The 15,288-nt window shown below is 42.8% G+C and overlaps 1 protein-coding gene across 2 annotated transcripts in view; it reads right to left on the bottom strand.

Annotated features, from left to right (window-relative positions):
* Positions 1-15,288, bottom strand: part of ATP2A3 (ATPase sarcoplasmic/endoplasmic reticulum Ca2+ transporting 3) — a 135,548-nt gene that overhangs the window by 28,462 nt on the left and 91,798 nt on the right. For both annotated transcript variants that reach the window (XM_065418464.1, XM_065418463.1), the window contains exons 9-10: positions 10,783-10,871; positions 32-134 (exon numbers count right to left, since the gene is read on the bottom strand). In XM_065418464.1, coding sequence (XP_065274536.1) covers positions 32-134; positions 10,783-10,871 — 192 coding nt within the window. The remainder of the gene's footprint in view (positions 1-31; positions 135-10,782; positions 10,872-15,288) is intronic.

The following is a 15,288-nucleotide window of genomic DNA, read 5'->3' as shown; positions in this document are numbered from 1 at the left end:
GGCGAATGTGGTAAGGATCCAGTACACTCACCTCATTATAGTCCAGAGAGGAGTCATTGCAGAGAGCACAGATAGTGGCTAGTTCCACCAGGCCATCATACTGTCCACACTGAACGGGCTTGTCATCCTTCAGGCTGCAATTAAATGGAATATGTGCTGCATAAAAGGCCCAATGAGCCAATTGCATCCCTGGTATAGCCCATTATAAGAGAGAAGTGCATGTCTAAGTAATTTTTAACTTGTTCTTCCCCTATTTTAGCCTCCGATCCTACCTCATTTTCAAGGGCATTCACACTATTTTAGACGTCCAATCACTACTAACCTTTTTGGGGAAAACTGAAACAAAAGTGTCATTTAGCACTTCAAACATTTCCACATTTTCTGTTATTGTTTCCCCCCCCCAATTGAGTAACAGGCTTACCCTGTCCTTCCTCTTGCTTCTAATGTATTTGGAGAATGTTTTCTTGTTACCCTTTTTGTCTCTAGCTAGTTTAATCTCAATTTTGTGCCTTGACCTTTCTAATTTTGTCCCTACATACTTGCTTATATTTATCCTTGGTAATTTGACCTAGTTTCTACTTTTCGTAGGACTCTTTTTTGAGTGGAAAGAAAAGATCACAATATGTCGTTGTCAACCAGGTTTGAACAGCGGAGTTAGTAAACATCTGAAGAGAAAGACTCTGCCATTCCAGTAGCATAGGAGATCTGGATTCAAAAGCAACCCTACTTTTTCTCCAGGGGCAGCTGGAATATAGCTGTGTTTAAGAGACAGCTTGTTTGGTCTCAAAGAGTCCATAGCCAGTCAGGGCACAGATTAATAACCTCAGATGTGCAGGGGCAACGAAAGGGGCTGCAAACCTTGCCCTCATTGTTGAAGACAAAGTACAGCAATGATGATCCACACACAAACATGTTCTGACCCAAAGCTTTAGTGGGCGTTAGTTCAGGCCCACAGAAAGGATGAGGGAAGATTAGAAAGGGGCAAAGAGGTGGAATAAAGAAGGGGTAAAGGAGACAGATGGCAGGATAGGGAACAGCGTGAAGGTTGAATATTCCAAGGAGTTCAAGATTTCTGCATGTATCCAACAGAGCCCAGGACTGGTGGGAAAAGCCTCCCGTCCACCCCAAGCAATTTCTTAGAGTTGCGCGGAGCAGAACAGTGCACACAAGGATGTTTAAGGAGGATGAGTGCAGCAACTGCTCTCGATTAGCTGTTCCTAAGCAAGAGAGACAAACTGTACCCTTTGATGAGACATTCATAAACATCTCTGCCTAAGTACGGCTGCAATGCACTAGCACTTCACTAATAAAAGGGGAGCCAATGTCTCTAAAACCACTGGGGGAGGGGGAAGAAGTTTATGTAACCAGCAAGTCCAGAGAGTTAAAGGCTTTTACATTCAGTCCATCCTAGTTATAACACATGTGGCTACATCTCTCCTCCCAAAGGAGTCTCGAGTGCTTTACAAACTCCACCTGTTGGAATCACCCTGCCCTCACCAGAAGTTCAGCCATGGAAGGCCGCGCATGGCAACCACAGCACTTTGTGACAGGAAGTGAAGGAGAACTGCTTAATCAGGGCAGGTTTAGGTGGGCAGAATGCAGTTAGCCAAATTAGAACGTAATCAGTACACACATGCTAAGGCCTCTGGGGGGTTGTATTTTTTTTTTTTTAAATGAGAATCAGAATGGTCTTGTGGATAGGGCACCTGGAGATCAATTCTATTTTCACCACTGCCGCTCACACACTGCATCACCAGGGACAATTAATTTCCCCTCCTGCCCTTTGTCTGCCACGTCTACCTAGACTAGGAGTAGTTCAGGTCAGGACTGTCCCTTGCTATGTTTGTACCACACCCAGCACAATGGGGCCCTGAGCTCAGCTGCAACCTCTAGGTATTACTGTAATACAAACAATAAATCCTAAACAGGCAGAGGTGCTATGAAACCGTAAGAAGAAGTGAATGATCACATTCTGATATGCTCAAAGACTGAAAGGACTAAAACAAGGAAAATAATTAAACAATTCTTCAGTTTCCTTCATCTGACCAATAATCATAGAAACGCTTGCTTGGCCAAAGTAAGGACGGATCCTGTGATGATCTTAATTCCATCAAAAAAAGACTGGAAAACTCCTTACTGGCTTCAGAGAACCTATGGTGAAGGGTCCATCTCTTTCCTAGTAGTACGTGGCTATAACATTCTTTATCCCATTTGCTTCTCTCCTAAGGTTTATCACCAGTGTGGAGTTACACAGCTCTTACACCCTCCTCTGGCTGTGAGAACTTGGACATGTCACTGGTTTGTGCCTCAGTTTTCCCACCTGTAGAATGGAGTTAACATTGCTGTGAGGCAATGGTCAAAGTATTCCAGCATCCATGGTTGAAAGGCTCTGCATTAGAAAAGGCTGGTTCCATTAGACTCCATACTAATCCAGTTGCAAAATTCTCTGCTCAGACTGCCAGCAAGGATCCCAATTGCAGGGGACAATGCTACTGACCTCTTTTGTGAAGTGCTTTTGAGATCTACTGATAAAAAGCACTAGATAAGAGCTAGGTATTATTAATTCTGGTGGTGAGCTGCTAGAAAAGCCCCCAAACTCATTTCACATAGGGCAGCAAATGTGCATCCAATGGGAACAGCTTTCAAACACTCTCTAATGAAGAACAGTGTGACTGCTAGACCCCTGAACTTCTTGAATGGCCTGTGACCATGAACGAGAGTCAAAGCCAACAGAGGAAAGGCATCAGTCACGGCTCTGCACAATCACCATTTAAGGAACCAAATGCCATTTCTTGTTTGTGTGAGCAGGCTGCCGCATTATGGTTAAAAGACAGCGGCCGTCTTCAGGGGAAGACAGGAAAATTATCCTAACTCAATCAGAGGTAACTGCAGTTTAGGGCTGTATAAACTCAGCTGGTCATTCTTTAGCTGGAAAAATAATTTGTCAGACATTCAGTATCATCAGTTTATTCCACTGTAAGTTCCTAATGGAAAGAACATTCTGGAGCCCTTGTTACAGCTTGAGAGTGGAAAGCCGGCAGGGGCCAAGAAAGTTGGAAAAAGCGGTTTTCATAGTGACAAAAAGCTGTCCAGTTTAAATACAGGACGCAGCGAGGGCAGAGACAGCAATTCTCCTGGTCAGTGACAATGCGGGATTACCCTGAGTTCAGAAGGCGGCGGGGAAGGAAATTTAAAAAAGAAAGGGAGTTTGTTGATATTTAGGATTTTTAAAAAGCTATTAAGAAAACTTCAAATATAAATTGGAGCTGGAAATACTAGAATCTCTTTTGAGACAGCATGGCTGGGGGTGGGAAAGCTCTGGACTGAGAGCTAGCACACCTGTGTTCTATTCTCACCTCTGCCACAGACTTCCTGCAACACCTAGGACAAGTCACTTCCCCGTCTATAAAATGGGGATAAGGATCCAAGCTCTCCTTTGTAAAATGCTTTGAGATCTATGAGTGACAACAGCTAAAGGAATTAAATACATAAAATGATTTCCCCACCTCAACATGTCTACAAGTCCCATCACACATTTGAAATTTATAAGAAAATCATCCTCAGACAGAAAATAAACCTCTCCCAAAATTACTGCACCTTTGTTTTCATTTTTCGTTGAACTTACACACACCATGGAGGTCCACAGTATGAAACCACACTCTTAGCATGATTGTTTGCTAGTTTGTTTGACAGGGAGGGTGGATAAGGCACTACACTGGGACTCAGGAAATCCAGGTTCTGATCCTGGCTCTGCCACAGATTCCTTGTGGGCTTTGGACAAGTCACTTACTCTGTGTCCTTACATTCCCCCATCTGTCAATGCGGGTATTAACACTTCCTTTCTCCCATCCCACAACAACTGCTTGAAAATTCATTCAACAAAACCTTCAGGTGGACTCATCTACATTTATCTTACCAGAAATAGGTAAAATACAAGGAATCCCACAGGACCAAATCTGTCTGTGGTGTTTCAAAGCCCCCCGGAGTCTGTATGCCAAATTGGATCTCTTCAGACTGATTTTCTTCACTCTCATTCTGGCGTAAACCACATATAAACTCTTTTGGGGTCCGTAGAATTACATCAATGCAAGACTCCTGTGATTGAAGTAAGAGTCAGGCCCACAGATCTGATTGCTCAGACAATGGAAGGACATTTATTACGGATATGGCTGTTAGAGTCATTTTTTGAATGGAAGCAAGAGTATTTTTAAGAGCTGCAGAAGGGAACTGAATGCTCCCTACGGACAAGACAGCCACAAAGACAACTAATCAGAACTGAACACAGGGCTCCAAAGAACCTCGCAGCACCAGTCCTGTGAGTTCTTGGCTGGAAAGTTGTTCCTCAAAGTATTTCATTCCAGACAGCCTGAGGAGGACTGGGGGTGGATTTTGTGCATTTAATTACTAATATGTTATTAACTGAATAGGAGTGATTTTAGTCCCATTCAATACACAGAAGGAGCTGGGAGGAAGGTGCTAAAAAAGACAAGGCGACAAAAATCATCCAGTTCCAAGTGCAGTTTCCCATTAGATGCTTTGGTGTAGATCAGTCCTTGAAAAGACAAACAGGTGTTGCAATTTTGGGATGTGTTATACTCAATTAACACATGGGGGAAGAGACACACAGAGAAGCTGAGTGACTTTTCAGTAGTCAAAAAGCAAATGATCTGGAACAGATCTACTGACTCCCAGTCCTGTACTTCAGCCACCAGGCCATCCACTCTGAGCTTTTCACCCTCTTCTAGTTTAAATTCAGAATGGCCCCAGAGTACACCATCTCCTGCGGATTGCTTTTCCTAAACAATGATTAATTTCCTAGTAACATTCCAGGGAGATCTGCTCCATATTCCTGATCAGGGCTGGTGAGCAGCAGCCTGAAGTGATTTGGCCCCAGAAAATCCTTCCCTGGTTTTACAATGAGCACAGTGCATAGCAGAAAGGGAGTACTGGGAGTCTAATTGAATGCCTTGTGGCTCTCTTAATGGCTCTCCATGCGTCTCTGGACCCTCTCAGCTGTCGGGCTTGGACGGAAACATTGCCTGAGGGTAGTGAGAGAATGGGTTATCGGTGAGGTGGGGGTGGGCGTAAGCCCGGTCAATAGGGGCAACCCCTACCAAGATCTGAGCCTTTTCTCACACGCCCGTTAGAGCTCGACATTATGCTGTTTGGGACCCCTCTTCGAGGAAAGCCTCTGGATTGCAAGTCCAACCGCTACCTCCTCGTGGTGAGAGTCGGTAACTGGCTTGGATAGCCAGGCGGATTGCGGAGGACGAACCCACATCCCACATTCAGTGGGGTGTGGGACGGGGTTGGGCAGCCCCATATGGTGCCACATGGATGCCCCCCTGGTAAGGGTAGCCTCCCCCAGGTACGGGTTGACTCCCCCTGGTAAGGGTTAGATTCCCCCAGGCACGGGTTAGTTTCCCCCTGGAAAGGGTAAGTTTCCCCCTGGAAAGGGTAAGTTTCCCCCTGGAAAGGGTAAGTTTCCCCCTGGAAAGGGTAAGTTTTTTAGCTATGGAAAAAAGTAATTTATATTTTTATACCGGATTGGCGCTGGACCGGGTTAATAACGCCCCCGCTGTTGGCTTTGATGCCCCGGCTGACAGTGTTAAATATATTAGGGGTGTGATTAGGGTCGCTGGACCAATGGATAAAATGGTGTGGACTATAATGAAGTCTCATGAGCATGAGAGTGAGAATCAAGTCCTCCCAGTGGAGCATGGAGAGGAGGTAGAGGAGACTGTTTGTGATGATCATGGTGAGGAGATTTTATCTATCTTACCGATGGTTTTTACAAGGGACACTTTTAATGATTTAACTATGGAAAGTTTTAATCCAGATTTTAAGTATTTAAGTACATTTGATGATCCATATGTTAGTGAATCGGGATATCTTAATGCTCATTTAGTTAATGGGTCTAGTTTATTAAATAGTTTTAGACCAAGTACTGATTTTAATAGGGATCGTAATAAGGATCTTAACAGTACTGGTAGTAATATAAATATATTAGAAAGTAGTTCGTGGAAGGATGGGGTTTTTTATTTAGAGTATCCCGTTGATAGTTTTAATTGTCCAATATGTCCCCAGATATTACCAACATTTGGTAAATGGGCCAAACACATTAATGTGGTTCATAAAAGTAAAGCCATACGAGTTGTATGTAGTAAATATGGAAAATCTTCTCAATATCATAATATAGCTTGCCACTACCCCAAGTGCATACCCAAGAAGGAGGATACCCCAATGAAGAGCCATACGTGCTCGGTCTGTGGGCTTGGTTTTCATACTAGATCTGGATTGAGCCAACACTGTAGACATAGACACCCTGCTGTGAGGAATGAGCAAAGAAAAGAAGATATGGCTGCTAAAAGTAAGATCAAAGAGGGATCGACTAGATCTCATATATGGACCAAAGATGAGGTTGCGCAGCTTATACAGTTGGAAAGGAAATATATTGGGAAAAGGAATATAAATAAATGTATTGAGAGCGAGATGAGGACCAAAACGAATAAACAAATATCAGATAAAAGACGAGAATTAGCAAAGAAGAAGTTAGGGAGGAAGTGACTGAGGTAGAGGACATTAGAGTAAATATATTAGAAATTCCGCCCCCAAGAGAGAGGATTTTCCCACTAAAAGGACATCCAGAAGTGGATTTAGTGGAGAAAATATGTAAACGGGGAAAACAAAGTAGGGAGGGAAGAGAAATAATAAATAGTTTAGGGGAAATTGAAGGATTATTAAAGGAGGATTTAACAAAAGCTCTCGGATGGGCAATGTTGGAAAAATTATGTTATTCATTAGTAGAGGGAAAGGACCCTAGAAATGAAAGTCAAATAGAATTGAGGAATAAAGGAAAAGGGAAGATGAGAAAGGAGGGGAGAAGGAAGCAATTTAATGCAATTAGGAGATATGCTACAAAGAAAGCTAAGTATAAATTCTATCAACAATTATTTGATAAGGATAGAAGAAGATTGAATCGCATTATAATGGGAGAGCCAGATAAGGCTAAGTGTGCTATCCCTATGAAAGAAATTGAGGAATACTATGTGAATATTTTGGGAACAATTGGACATGGTAGTATGATAGGGTGGCCATCATCCACAGAGAATGCGGATAATGATATATTAATGAGTCCGATCTCTGTGGATGAGATTAGAATAGCTTTAAGAGAAATAAGAAAAGATAGTGCTCCTGGCCCAGATAAAGTAAAAGTGAGCAATTTGTGGGATATTTTTAATTTAGACTCCTTAATACTTACAAAAATTTTTAATATATGGTTTCTAAATAGACAGGTACCAGATGAATTTAAGAAAAATAGAACGATTTTAATACCAAAGACACAAGATGAGGAGGAAATGAAGAAGTTAACATCTTGGAGACCATTGACAATTGGGTCAGTTTGTATTAGAATCTATACCAAAATATTAGCAAAAAGACTGGTGGAAACAGTTAAGATATGTAGTAGACAAAAAGGGTTTATATCCGCCCCTGGGTGTGAGGAAAATATTGCTATATTAGATAATTTGATTAAAGGGGCTAAACGAAATGGGAATGAAATTGCAATAGTGTTCGTAGATCTGGCTAAAGCTTTTGATTCTGTGGGACACGGACATATAATAGCCGGGTTGAGAAGATTTGGTATAGATGAACATTTTAGAGATATTATTAGGGACCTTTATGATAATTGCACAACTAGGGTATGGGTGGGTGATGAAGTTACTGAGTCTATTTTAATTAGGAGGGGGGTCAAGCAGGGTGACCCGTTGTCCCCAATTTTGTTTAATATTGCTATGGATCCCCTTTTAACTAGATTAGAAGTAGAAGGAAGTGGTTTTTATGTTAAGGGCAATGGTGTCACGTCATTGGCTTTTGCCGATGATGTGGCAATTTTAAGTAGCTCATATGAAGGAATGATTAAAAATTTGGGTATCTTAGAGGAGTTTTGTAAAAATACTAATCTCTCTGTTAATGTGAAGAAAACGAAAGGCTTTCATATTTTAACTAAACATAAAACCTATGTAGTTAATCCTAAGGATAATTGGCAGATAGGGTCAGAGGAGATTGAATATGTTCAACCAGGGGATTTTGAAAAATATTTAGGAGCTAGAATAGATCCCTGGATAGGTGTAGGGGGACCGGTACTTAAAGAAAAATTGAAAGATTGGAGTGAGAATTTAATTAAGGCCCCATTAAAACCGGCCCCCAAAATATTAATTTTACAGACATATATTTTACCGAAGCTATTTTATAATCTTCTTTTAATAGAACCCCCTTTTAATCTTTTAGACGATCTTGATGTGTTAGTTAGAAAAATAGTTAAAGAGATTTTACATTTACCTCAGTGTACCACAGATGGGATATTTTATTCTAGAGGTAGGGATGGTGGCTTAGCTCTCACTAAGTTTAGTGTGCAAATCCCAAATATGTTAATTCGTGAATGGAGGAGACATATTGTCTCGAGAGATGATTGGATGGACCTATCTTATCTATATGCAGGAGAAAATCTTGTGGATAAAATATTGTCATTTAGTGCAGTAACATCTCATCCCAAGAAATGGAGGGAAGAGGAATTTTTAAGATGGTCGGAACTGAGATGTCAGGGAATAGGGATAAAATATTTTTAAAATGATTTAATTAGTAATTCGATTTTTAGAAACTCTAGTAAAGTTAAATCGTCAGCGTATATCGCAGCATTGCAGCTTAGGGCAAATATTTATCCTACTAGGGAGACATTAGCAAGAGGAAGAGGAGGTATGAATGCTCTTTGTAGATGGTGCGGTAAAGTGCGGGAGACTGTTCCCCATATCTCAGGACAATGTTATAAGACTAAGAATGCTAGGATAAAAAGGCATAATAGAGTAGTGTCTGCAGTTGTAGATAAGGTTGGTAAATTAGGGTGGAAGGCAATGATAGAGCCCCATTTGAGAAATAGTAAGGGTGAGTTAAGAAAGCCGGATATTATATTTATAAAAGGAGATACAGCAGTGGTGGTTGATGTTACAGTGCGATGGGAGGATAATGCCGGAAGTTTGGAACAAGCCCACAGTGAGAAGGTGGCTTATTATCTTGAGTTAGAGGAAGAAATTAAAAACTTAACGGGAGGTAAAAATATTCACTTCTTTGGTTTTGTGCTTGGGGCGCGTGGCAAGTGGAGTGAAGGTAATAATGATTTGTTACAATTATTGGGAATGGACAGAAGTAAAAATTTTAAGGAGAGTATATGTAGACTTGTTTTATATTCCACTATTGGTATGATGGCTATATTCAGTGACAGGTAAAGATCCCGGAGTTTCCATTCCGTGTATCTTGCCAAAACTAAATTTTAGCTATTTTGGTTTCCATGCTCTAAATTTTCAAATTTTTAATATTGTTTTGAACATTAATTTATTTAGTGTTATTTAATATCTGTCCTTCAATAGAATGGTTTTAATTATATAATAAATACTTATTAATGGATGAAATTCCAATTTAAATTATTAGTTTATTTAATTACTGGATGTGGATGCGGACTGGCCGCGTATAATAACCAGGAAAGGGCAGGTAGTCACGCCTGTACATAAATTGGGGACAGAAAAGCTCAGAATTATGTACCTCACCACTGAGTCTTAATTAAAAGAGCTCCCAAGTGACATAGAACATACCACTCTCCAGCTGAAACTAAGCTACCAGCATGATCATGTTTTTATATGGCATTATCCTACAGGCAGCTTATTACACATACATCAGGATGAAAGCAAAGAGTTTGCTCAAATCTATTTAACTCCTCTTAACATGAAGTTAGGTGCACCTTGGTAGGGAAGTCTGTATTATGCATATTTCTCAGCTCAGAGAGAGGGAGGACAGGACGGTCAGTCAAACTGCATTAGGTTGCCTGAGGTGATGCCATTCTAGATGACTCACTCCCCACAGTGTGATGTGCTGTGTGCACGGGATGTTGATGTAAACAAGAACACTGATCGATCAGCTTTTGATGTCCACTTGCTTGCGTTTCCATGCTGCACTCCCATGGCCCCTGAGTACAAACTGTATCCCATGTGGAACCTTAATAACGCTCACCCATATGGGCGAATATTAGATCTTACAGGTGAAATTCACACCATCCAGAGGGCCTGCACAATGCCCTATGTACAAGCTAAGCCCTTAATATGGAACTTAAGTGATTGTAGACGGTCTCATATGGCCTAGTGCAGGTTCACTGCCCTGGGGTGGATTTCGCCCTGTATACAGGATCTATTGGTATCAACACAGGAACGGGAAGACTACAGCATTCTCATGTGCAGTCTGTGACAGAGCTGGGAACTGAACCGGAATTGGTCCCAAGTTCTGGGCCAGCAAGTTAGCCACAAGATCATCCTTCCCATTTACTCTGCATCCAGGGCCACATTTACGGGCACAATCAGAGTGTCTCATTTCTCACTTTGCTATACTACATGGAAAGCGCTTTCCATTAATAAGAATAATAATGCCCAGCTCATATTTATGGCTTTTCCTCAGTAGATCTCAAAGTGTTTTATGAAGGTCAGTATCATTATCCTTATTTTACAGATGGGGAAACTGAGGCGCAGATAGGTGAAGTGACTTGCCCAAGGTCGCCTAGCAGGCCAGTGGCAAAGCTGGGAATAGAACCTAGTTCTCCTGAATCCCAGTCCAGTCCTCTATCTACTAGGCCACACTGTAGAAAATGAGTTTTGCACAGAGACTACCAGTTGCTCAGCACCAGGGAGTTGCTAAAAACTCTGCATAGCCCAACCCCGGTCTGCCCCAGGCGTCAGTACTCACATCTCTCCCTCCGGGGTATAGGTGGATCCTGTGATACTGAACTCATGTAGGCTGCAGTGGATCCCCTCAATCTTCTCAATAACAAACATCTGCAGGAATCAGAGAGAGAGACACAATATTAGGAACTTTATGCACCAGAGCCAGAGCCTTTAAGCAGCCATGTGATCATTTTTTATTCACTAGCCAGCTCTGCTAAGGGTAGAGGCAACCCTGTCCTCTCTAGCCAGCCTCCCACCAATACCACGCGTACATCAGTGCTCTCCTCAGGGAGCTTAGAAATGCCCACTCAGTTTCTGGCAGCTTCTAAATCCTTCCAGCCATACCCTGCCTTTTTCATGTTAATCTCCTCTAGCTCGCTCTCTCCCCTCCCTCCCCCGGATCCCAGGGCAGCTACAGAGCCAGCTTCTAAGGAGCTGTCCATATTTTTCTTGGAGTGGGGAAGGAGAGGGTTATGGCTTCTGGTCCGGCACGCAGCTTGTCCAAGCTGCTCTGGAAAACACACAGCCCCGAGGAAGCCGCTCAGAGCAGCCAGCTCAGATGGGGTAAGAGCCACAGCAGGAAACAGCTGTGGTAAAAAGCCCTCTGTGCTGCCCCTTTCCAAGGGGGGCCGTTGGCCATCAGCTCATGCTGCTAATGAGCAGGGATTACACCCACCACTATGCTGTGTGAATGTGACAGCTCAGTTAATAAAACCCTGGGAAGTTGTGAGAGGCCCACACATTCTATTTTTACTAACTTTTGTCTTTCAAACTCCTTCCAACTTCTCCTTCCCTAATGTAGCAACAGCAAAAAACCCTAACCTCTCAAAATCTCCTCTGCTCTCCCTGCCCGCTCCAGCGACTGCTTTTCAGTGGCAGCTGCTCACTTTAAGATCGGAGGCGCCCTTTTCTCCTTGCACTGAATTGCTAGAGGGTTTGTTGATGCTTGATTTGCCTTGATCGTTATTTATGATTTGCATTAGAGGAAAAAAAAAATCATGTAACTAAAAGGGTTCCCTTGACCTCAGCACTGGGGAGCAGCGCCACCTCCTGGTAACCACCACCAAGACGTCAAACAGGAAAATGCTTCCTTTAAAAAAAAAAAAGGGGGGGGGGGAGGAGCCCGGAGAGGAGGTCTTAAGGAAATCACTGTTTATTTGGACTGTGTCTGAGACTCACTTGTAAGCCAGGGGAAGGCGGAAATCAGTAAGCCAGGGATAGCTCCTGCCACCAACACTGGCAGAGGCAGGAGCCTGAATTTCCAGACCACTTATAAAACTTTCTATTCTCAAAGCACTCCCTAGACATTAAACAAAAATACGGGTTGTTCCATTCGTGCTTCTTGTATGACTCTACCTTTTAAATTATTAGTCTTAACAGTTATATTGCAGAAGCATCTAGAGGTCAATAAGGCCACAGCCCCATTGTGCTAGATACTGTATAAACATATGGCAAATATCCGAAGAAGTGGGTTGTAGCCCACGAAAGCTTATGCTCTAATAAATTTGTTAGTCTCTAAGGTGCCACAAGTACTCCTGTTATTTTTATATGGCAAATGACATTCCCTGGCCCAGAGAGCTGACAATCTAACTGACAAGACAAAGCAGGTGGATGAGACCAACAAGTAGGTGAGGTAAGACCCACTCCCCTTGGTTACAATGAACCAGGCGAAGGCTTCTTGAACACCCAATACATGGAATGGTTTCAACTATAGTAGTGGTGCTCAAATGCTTTCATAGTGTGGAGCACAGCTTAATACGTAGCTAAGATGACCAGATGTTCCGATTTTATAGGGACAGTCCTGATATTTGGGGCTTTTTCTTATATAGACTCCTATTACCCCCCACCCCCCCGTCCCGATTTTTCACACTTGCTATCTGGTCACCCTAATATGTAGCTGGTCTTGTGGACCTACCTCTCCTCCTGTTGATAGACTGCATGGGCTCTGCACTCCTCTCGTTCACACTCCCATGACATCACCATTAGCACTACAGCAATTGCTTGCTTGCACAAACAGCATGATCAGAAAGTGAGGAGAGGCAGAATGGTCTAGTGGACAGGGAGTTAGGAGACCTGGTTTCTATTCCTAGCTGGGTCACTGACTTCCTAGTGGACTGGGCAAGTCACTGTGCCTCTATTCACACACACACACACACACACACACACACACACACACGCAACTACCCTTTGTCTATTTAGATTAAAATCTCTGCAGGGCAGGGAGATGGTCTCTTAATACCTGTCTGTATAGCACTTAGCACAATGAGAGCCTCGATTGCTGGTGAGGCCTCTGCATGCTCCTGTGATACCGCTAATAGCAGTAATGTCTTTTCAGCTGTCTTTTTATGCGATTTAGCACTGGAAACAAGGAGATGCTAAAGCTTTGTGACTAGCCTTGTACAATAGGTAAGTGCTCTGTGGACCACAGTGGAAGAACTAATGAATCTATATTACTTCATGTAGAACAACGACTTTGCACTTACACCATGTTTTTCATCCAAGGTTCTCAAAGTGCATTAAAAAGGGGGCAAACACGTTTTTACAGATTAAGCAAACTAAGGCAAAGAGTTTAGATGACAATGCTCATGCAGTGCATCAATGGCAGAGTTGAGACCAGAACCCAGGGTCTTCTGACTCCCAGCCTGGGGCTTGGCTGGCCAGATCACAGGTGACCCTTGAGGGCAAGCTGAATAGTCATGCAGGCTAAAGCTCTCTGCAGCCTCTGCTCATGCCCAAACACTTGCTGGCTTCGTAAGCCAGAGTAGAGTCAACAAGGCCACCATATCATAGAATCATAGAATATCAGGGTTGGAAGGGACCTCAGGAGGTCATCTAGTCCAACTCCCTGCTCAAAGCAGGACCAACCCCCAACTAAATCAAATACGCAACATAAAAGAATGAGAACACACACATATGGCGAGTAGTGTTTTCACCGTCCAGCCAGAAAATCATTAAGAACTAGGGCCAATCCATGAAAAAAAATAATCAGCTCTAGCACAGAATTCATGCGAAGAAGAAGTGCTGAGAATGAATGAACAACTGTTTTCTTCCCCCATCCTACTAAACAAACCACTATAACCCTACAGGCTGCGTGACAGGGCTGCAAACTTAAACAGGCTATTCCCTATGGGCCTGACCAAAGCTATTGAAGTTAATAGAGAGACTCCAATTTCAGGCCCTGCAGAGACAGGCTGGGACGGCTAGATAGAATGATTATTATACCAGGACGGTGGAAGTTAGCAGTTGAGGCAGTGAGGTACTTCTGTCACTGCAGAAAAGGGGTAGAGGGGAATAGCGCAATGTTATGTAGGAAGCCCAGAGAAACCTTGTGGCCAAATTACTAAGAGCTGCTTTAGCAAAGTTACACAACATTTCATCAGAGGATACAGAGGCATTTACAAGCTAGATTAGAACTAGATTATCCGTTCAGGCCACTTATCAAGCCTGCAGTCCATGTTGCCATGCAGCCAAAATAACTTCACAACTGTCACTATCCTACACACCATCCTGGCCCCACTGAACTTCAGTCAGAAAGGACAGAACTCAGGTCCTCCACTCAGCAGCAAAATAATTAACAATATTTGCATTATCATTAGGTTTCAGCATTAGCATCACATTTAAATAAAATGCTCGTTGTTTCAGGCTTTCTGCAGACTCTGAAGACAGCACTTCATCATAAGGTCTCCTTTGTAAACTTTTCTTCGGGGCTGGAAACTATTTTAAATGAAAGCTTAAATACACCATAAATTGATGGAGACACCTGAGAAATTCTGGTCCAGCCATACCGTCTAACATCAGGTCAATCCATCCCTCCAGCACTATAATACAGCCTGCACTATCACTATGGGGCACACCTCTTACATAATAGAGGACATCAATCTTCAGGGCTCTCTATCCAGTACCATTCACCACATGCTATATTCATGCCAATGTAAGCAAAAAGTGAGTTTCTAATGGCCGAAGCCCATTGTAAACATGGGCAGAAGATTCTGCCTCCAGAGTGAAATTGCTCTGATGAGAGTGATAGCTTCCCGTCTCTCTCACCACCCCATCAGCAGCAACTTGCCCATTAGAGGCACTGTCAATTTACATTAGCTTTACAAGTCTGTTTACTGTGGTATCCACACACACACACAACTGAAGTTACCTTGACAACTGTCCTATCACATGTTTCTCCAGTTGTCTTTGCCAGTGGGTGTCTACCAGCATTAGAGACATAACTATGCATTGTGATCACACATGCTTCCAAAATTAGGGTGCTCCCCACCCACCCCTATGCACTGCAGATTATTTTCCCTGTTTCTAGTGATTTTCTGTGTTAATTTTAACAAATTATTAAGTAGGGAAACTTGGCAAAGTAAAGGAACATTTGACAAAGGAATATGGTTCCTGAATGGGAAGCGGTGGAGGTTACTGGAGCCATCATACAGCGCTCAAGGACGCTGGCTGTTTCTCCCAATCTAAGCTGTCGGGCACACACAGTTAGAGGTTAATTTATTTTAAGGCTGCGTTTTAAAATGGCATTTCT

The sequence above is a fragment of the Emys orbicularis genome, chromosome 17 (genome assembly GCF_028017835.1).
Source record: "Emys orbicularis isolate rEmyOrb1 chromosome 17, rEmyOrb1.hap1, whole genome shotgun sequence".
Lineage (NCBI taxonomy): Eukaryota > Metazoa > Chordata > Testudines > Emydidae > Emys > Emys orbicularis.
Note: the sequence above shows the minus strand (reverse complement) of the source record. Positions and strands in the feature narration are given on the sequence as shown.